Source organism: Gymnodraco acuticeps, unplaced genomic scaffold, assembly GCF_902827175.1.
Source record: "Gymnodraco acuticeps unplaced genomic scaffold, fGymAcu1.1, whole genome shotgun sequence".
Taxonomy (NCBI): domain Eukaryota; kingdom Metazoa; phylum Chordata; class Actinopteri; order Perciformes; family Bathydraconidae; genus Gymnodraco; species Gymnodraco acuticeps.
In genome coordinates this window covers 22,544-30,195 of record NW_022991435.1, presented here as the reverse complement: position 1 = coordinate 30,195, position 7,652 = coordinate 22,544, and the positions used below count along the sequence as shown (strand labels likewise).

The 7,652-nt window shown below is 48.9% G+C and overlaps 1 protein-coding gene across 1 annotated transcript in view; it reads left to right on the top strand.

The window, feature by feature from the left end:
* Positions 1-952: 952 nt before the first annotated feature.
* Positions 953-7,652, top strand: part of LOC117532657 (von Willebrand factor A domain-containing protein 5B1-like) — a 15,113-nt gene continuing 8,413 nt past the window's right edge. Inside the window, 2 exon segments of the mRNA XM_034196049.1 lie at positions 953-1,417; positions 5,775-5,796. Coding sequence (XP_034051940.1) covers positions 953-1,417; positions 5,775-5,796 — 487 coding nt within the window.

The window sequence follows — 7,652 nt, the reverse complement described above, 5'->3', positions numbered from 1 at the left end:
TGAGAAAACCAAAACTAGCCAGGCTTGTAGACCCCGTCGGCGGCAGTGGCCTTTTTTTGGGTGGCATGGTAATCGTCTGCTAGCCTACGGTACTCGTAGTATGTGTGTATCTGGTCAATATATTTGAATGTCTGTTGATATACGGTTCATTCTTCGGGGCGCGCGTCCCACAGCCTCACAGGCATAGATGCGCAATATTTTATTGCGCACCTTAGAGGTGAAGTGCAGGGGATATTGTCATTCAAGAGAGAATACGATGCGTAGTTCTTTTCGAAAACATTGTTTTGTTTGCCTATTTACCTCGTTAACGTAAATAATACTCATTACATTGAAAAATGCATTATTTGTGATCAAAATAATGGTTGTTGGTAATGTATATTAGCGACCCCCACAGATGTTTGATTTCACTGGGTCTGTGGGAGCTCAGGCCCCTCCTTATGGGAGCTCAGCTCCCATTGGCTCCCACGTAACTCGAACCCTGGTTGTGGTGAACAGTGTCAAACGCAGCACTGAGATCTAATAATACTAACACTGAAGTTCTGGCACTGTCTGTGTTTAAGTGGATGTCATTGAATACCTTTACAAGAGCACTCTCAGTGCTGTAGTTTTGAGGAAATCCTGACTGGAACACATCGAAACAGTTATTTAAATGCAAGAAGTTACTCAACTGTTGAAAAACTACTTTTTCAATGATTTTACCTAGAAATTAAGCTTAGCGCAAGTTCAAGAAGGAAGACCATACCCCCTGGTGTTACACGTCACTGCAAGGTCTTCTCCCATTAAGTAATCAGGGGCAGTACTCCCCAGCTAGTCAATCATCGCACCTGCTAACCCTTTAAATCTGCTCTTCCCTCTCTGTAAGTTGTCATTTCAGGTGTCAACGCAATTGGTAGTACCTATACTCCTATCTCGTTAACAAACACTCAGAAAAGATACAAAAAAGAAGAACAACATGTCCACTACAGAAGGCTCCGACAACGAAGCTTTTCCGCAGGATCTCGATCCCGATTCCGACATACCTCCAGGTGTACCTTCCATCTCCTCAAGCCAATGGCGCACAAGCTCCCGTCTGGCTTCCCGTGGCGAATCCCGAATAGCAGAGGCGGATTTCCTCATCTCCCACCTACGGCGGCAGGGCATTTCCGCAGCCCCAGACCTCCCTCTCTCCCAGCTTCGGGAACTCTCGGACCAAGTCCCCGGTGCGGCCTCCCAGCCCAGGGCAGCAGCTCCAGCCAACTCTCCAGCCAACTCTCCAGCCAACTCTCCAGCCAACTCTCCCGAGAGACCGGGGCGAGGACGCGGGCGTAGCCGCGGAGGGAAAAAGGACGAGGAAGCGGAGCCCTCCACAAGCTCGCCCAGAAAAAAAAATCCAACTTTCCCCAAGCGCACCCAAGCGCCGGGCAGCTCGGGAGCCTCGGTAACCAGGACGACAGCCTCGCTAACACCCTGCAAAATCTGGCAAGCTCCATGCAGGGAATTAACACTCACCTCCAGGCCATGGATAAAGGCTCTGCTAGAGCGTCAACTTCTTCCGCAAACTGGGGCGACGCTCCTGCTCAGGGGCTTAGGCCGGGGCAGGGCCAGTCATATCATCAAGCAGTAATCCCCTCTCACACCCTGGCTACCGCATTTCCAGAGCCGCCTTCAGGTAGGCCTTATATTGCCCAAGCCGCGTATATTTCCTCCAGGCTGAGGGCGAAAATCCTCGAAAGGAAAGACGTTAATCTCATCAGCCTCATCTTGCCTTCCCCGGAGTGTGACAAGTCTATCGCCACAGGAGGAAGCTTCACTGCCGTGTTTAGGTCCACAGATCCCCGGCTTCTGAAAGATCTAAACATAGGACAGTTCCTGGTCGCTTTCGGCATCTTCCGAGATGTCCTATGTACCGTTTACCCCGAAAGGAGAACCGAGTTAGACGCGTATCTGGGCATCATCGGTGATCTCCAGCTTAAATACGGGAAATCCATTTTTTATTATTACCACAAGAGCTTAGCGGCGCCATCTAGCTCACTGCAACATCCGCCTGGATTGGTCCGTACTGGACACTGAGCTGCTTGTCATGGCTTACCGGCGGGCAACAAGTTCCACTCATGCTCTACTTGCGGACGCAGGGCCACACTGCCACTTTCTGCCCATCAGTGCCTCTCTCCAGGGCCAGAGATTTTCCCACGCCGTATCCAAGGGAATATGGCCAAGAACGCCAGTGCAGACTAGGAAAAATGACAGGATATGTTATGGCTTTAACGAGAATGTCTGCGTTTTACCCCTTTTGTACTTTTATCCACATCTGCCAGGCTTCTGCGGGGATGCGCATCCGAAGTCAGTCTGCCCCATAGCGCCGCGAATCAACTTCCCCCAACAGAAACCACGTGGGGGAAAAAACCTCGCTAAAATTCACCCGTTCCACTCCCATTAACCATTTCAATACCTAGCCGCCACACTCTCTACCCACCCAGACTCAGTGTTCGTTGATTACCTTTTGTCAGGGCTCTCCCAAAGGCTTTAGGGTCGGGGTCCTCTCTCCTCCCCCCGTAACCTTCGTTGCAAAAACCTACAATCAGCAAATAAAGAACCCATCATAGTCTCTCAGCTCATTGAGAAAGAATGTAACAAAGGATACTTAATAGGTCCTTTCACTCATCCCCGTTCTCAGTGTTCCGGACAAGTCCAATAGGAGTAGCCACACGCAAAATACTCCGAAAAGAAAGGCTAATTTTGATCTGTCCGCACCCCGCACCGGGCCCGTTCTGCAGCATTAACAGCCTCATCCCTCAGAGCCATTTTCCCCTTCAATATGCCTCGGTTGACAACGCAATCAAATTAATACAGCTCACAGGGCAAGGAGGCCTGCTCTCCAAGCAGACATCACTGATGCGTTCAAATCATCCCCATCCATCCGTCCCAGTGGAACATGTTCGGCAATCAAGGTGGGAATTCTCTTTCCGAAGCCCTCTGCTGGATCCTGCTGAACATTGTCAGAATACCCTCTGTTCTTCACTTGCTGGACGATTTTCTCCTCGTAGACTCCCCCTCGGCCAAACTCAGGCGCCCTCCCTGGGACAAAACTTAAACTCTGCTTTCAGAAGCTAGGCGTTCCCCTATCTGCGGAGGAAACACCCTAGGACCTGACACACGCCTGGAGTTTCTAGGCATCACACTCGATTCCGCAGAGATGAAAGCATCTCTCCCCAGCGACAAACTGCAGCGCATACGTGATATTACCAAGTAATATTGCGGGCAACAAACCATAACTAAACAACAGCTGGTCTCTCTCCTCGGGCACCCTTAACTTTGCCATGCGCGTCAATCCCCCAGGGGCGCTCATTCATATCTCGCCTTCTAGACACAGCTCGGGCGTTAAAAACCTCCATGACCGTGTTGTGCTAGATGAAGGCTGCCCGCTCAGACCTACGATTCTGGTCCCCTCCTGCTCGACCACTGGAACAGCATCACCTTCTTCTATGATGACATAGTGTATCCTCCGACTCAATGAGGTTCTTCACGGACGCCGCCCCATCCGTGGGTTTTGGGGGTTTATTCAGGGAGAGTGGTTTGCGGGCCCATGGCCTCCCACATTCCCCAATCATGCCTCATCCTCCGCCCTGCACGAGATCTACCCTATCGCAGTTGCCTGTTATGTGTGGGGTCACCTCTGGCTACGGAAACGCATCTCGGTGCTCTGCGACAACCAAGCAGTAGTGGGAATAATTAACAAAGCTCGCTCCCCCGTGCAATGACATTATGCCGTTTATGAGAAGCATCACATGGTCTTCCATTACCCATAACTTTCTCATCTCAGCTCGTCATGTTCCCGGTCACCTCAATACAGCGGCTGACTCCCTCTCTCGCTTTCATTTCCCGACCTTCCGGAATCTCTGCCCAGAAGCCAGCTCCACAGCCCGTCGAGATCCCTCCCCTGCATCTTCTCTCCCTCTCTAAATGAGAGCCCATTAGCCAGGCACCTAGAGTCCGCCAGGTTCTTTATAAAGGAAGGGCTTAGCCGCTTCCACCCTTAAAAAATATGACTCTGCATGGAGAACCTTCGCTTTCTTTTGCTTTGCTGTAAACATCTCACTTAAAACCCGTCCTCATATCCACTGTGTGCGCCTTCATGTGCTACTGCGCCACTGATCGCCACCTCAAACCTCAATACAATCCGAGGCCTCCTAGCTGACGTTGCAGTTTAATGTTCGTCGCTGTTACGATCACAGCTTTCCCAGCCTATTTTCTAACCAATCAGTCAAACTCATTTTGAAAGGTCTTCAAAAAACGTTTCCACAGTTACCGATCATAGGCGACCCATTACACTCTCCACCCCTGCGTCTCATGCTCTCCAAACTCAGAGAAGGAGTATTTTCTCCCTACGTCGACGCACTACTCGATGCATTATTTCTGTTAGCATTCTATGCTTTTCTCAGACCAGGAGAATTCGGCACAACTTCCCTAACATTCGATCCCAATCAAGACGTCTGCTTTGCCCGACTTATCTTCCATGCTAGCCATTTTAGTCTAAAACTTAAGCACTCCAAATGTGGAGGCGCTTGCTCCGTTAGCGCTGCTCGCAACGATTCTCCTTTCTGCCCCTATAAATCCATGATTAAATTCCTGCATTTGAGATCTTCCACAATCCTCTCTCACCACTATTTCTTCTTCCAGGAATATTCCCTTAACTAAACACCGATTCAACTACTATTTAAAACAAATTCTCTCTAAATCCGGACTATCACCCAATTATTCTCGGGGCATTCGTTCAGGATAGGCGCTGCTACATCTGCTGCCATTCAAGGAGTCTCATCCTCATCCCTGCAACAACTCGGACGGTGGTCCTCCTCTGCCTTCACATCCTACATTCGCCCGGACATCAGTGCCGTGCTGGCATCCAAAGGTCCCTCAAACACTAACGGTATTTATATATACAACTGGTGGTGGTTTAGCAAGTCAGCACATTTACGCGTCACCGTGTTCACGTTTAAACACTTCATATCGTTGTGACCTTCGGGTCCGCTTGTATTGAATCCTGCCGCGCAGGTTGCGGCCAGTGGGTCGCATTATGTTTAAACCCTGCACGTGCAGGGCCAGTAGGTCAGTGTCATGTTTAACCCTGTGTGTACAGGTTGCGGCCTATGGGTCAGCTTTTGTTTAACCCTGTGTGTACAGGTTGCGGCCTATGGGTCAGCTTTTGTTTAACCCTGTGTGTACAGGTTGCGGCCTATGGGTCAGCTTTTGTTTAACCCTGTGTGTACAGGTTGCGGCCTATGGGTCAGCTTTTGTTTAACCCTGTGCGTACAGGTTGCGGCCTATGGGTCAGCTTTTGTTTAACCCTGTGTGTACAGGTTGCGGCCTATGGGTCAGCTTTTGTTTAACCCTGTGTGTACAGGTTGCGGCCTATGGGTCAGCTTTTGTTTAACCCTGTGTGTACAGGTTGCGGCCTATGGGTCAGCTTTTGTTTAACCCTGTGTGTACAGGTTGCGGCCTATGGGTCAGCGTCATGTTTAACCCTGCGGGTGCAGGTTGCGGCCAGCGGGTCAGCGTCATGTTTAACCCTGTGTGTACAGGTTGCGGTCTATGGGTCAGCGTCATGTTTAACCCTGCGTGTGCAGGTTGCGGCCGGTGGGTCAGCGTCATGTTTAACCCTGCGCGTGCAGGTTGCGGCCAGTGGGTCAGCATTCGTCTAATCCACCATGCAGGCGCTAAGCATGGCTGGCGTTCACATTAACCCTACAGTTATTCCGACATTCTCATCATGTCCCTGTGTTATCTCATTTCATCCACAGATCTCCTCAATCAGCCAGCAAGGTAAGAAATGCTCACATCTCAGCACTTCTTACTTCTCTTCTCTTTGGGGGTTCATTGGAGCGGTTTTCCCCTCCTGAATGCTATCCTACAAACCGGGGCCTAATCTCCAAACATCCAGTCGATTCTTTGTTGTAATCTGTCAATCATAATTTTCTATACCACGTGTCCGGTAATAAACATGTATTTCATACATCACGTCTCTCATGATTGAAATGAAGCTTAGCGCAAGTTCAAGAAGGAAGACCATACCCCCTGGTGTTACACGTCACTGCAAGCTCTTCTCCCATTAAGTAATCAGGGGCGGTACTCCCCAGCTAGTCAATCATCGCACCTGCTAACCCTTTAAATCTGCTCTTCCCTCTCTGTCAGTTGTCATTTCAGGTGTCAACGCACAACCCGCCTCCACCCCTTCACCTCCTGTCTCCTAATTCAGGCCAAGCTAATCCTTCTTCCTCCAGACCAGACCGAACCATTATCACCACCACCAGTGTCTAGACCCCGGGGGGTTCATCGGAGCGGTTTTCCCCTCCTGAATGATATCCTACAAACCGGGGCCTAATCTCCAAACATCAGTTGATTCTTTGTTGTAATCTGTCAATCATAATTTTCTATACCACGTGTCCGGTAATAAACATGTATTTCATACATCACGTCTCTCATGATTGAAATGGCAGGTTTGATATGGGCCTGTAATTGATCATTACTGAAGCATCTAGATCAGAGGTGCCCAGTACGTCGACCGCGGGCGACCGGTCGACCGCGGGGGCAATGCTGGTAGATCGCGAGTCATTCATAAAAAAAAATTCCTGTTCCGTTAAAATAGACAAAACAGGTTTTGATCCCTCCTCCCTTTGCCTCCCTGCTACTTAATTCAGGAGTTTACTTGATTGACAGAAAAAGCGACCTATCGCTTTCCAGTCTGTTAACCCAGAATGCAAAGCGATACAAAATCAGTCAAGTGCCGGGAAAACTCAAATTAAGTTAAAGAGACAAACAACAAAATGAGTGCGGGACCGAGCTAGAAGCTAAAGACATACCACTTGCACCCAGAATGGGAGGAAGAATATTTGTTTGTGATGTCACATTCAAAGGTTATTTGCCTTATTTGTAAAGCAAGCGTCGCTCTGCCAAAGAAAGGTAACGTGGAGAGGCATTATCGGAGTGTTCACAAGGCATATGACAGCGACTTCCCTCCGAGTAGCGAGTTGAGAAAGAGAAAGGTCATGTATTATTGCTACACAAATATTATCTCGCAATCTTAGTGTCGCCAACTCGTTTCTAACATGCAAAAAGACAAACAAATGTCGGTGTATTTTCGATCTTTCCAATCGAGACGAGATCTCTCTCCCTCTCTGTGCGCGAGGGGGCGGGGCAGTTTACACACACGCGGCTGCTACAAGCAGCAACACACGGAGGAGATGGCGGAGAGAAGCGCTCCAAGGTGTGGTTAAATGTTACCCGTCTTGAGGTGGACAATGCTCCTTGCCAAGAGAGTTCAGCATGTGAGGGCGGTAACACGAGCAATGTGTCTAAACATTTAGCAAAAGTGCACCACATCCAGACGGAGGAATGCACCGGGTTCGACTGTCTTTCTAGCAGCTCTGCAGCCCCATCCACGAGTAACGTTTCCACGTCAGGTGTTATGTATGCTAGCAGCAACACACGCAGTTAACTAAATGATTCAAACATGGGTTAATGATTATAGGAAACTGAGTTACTCTTTATTTTGTTAAAGTTTCAGCTATTCTGTTTACAGTTCTGTCATCAGATTATTTAATACGATTTGTTAAAACATTGTTGTTTCTTTTGATGTGAAATATTATTTATTTAATTTAAATAAAAGCAATGTTAGTTTT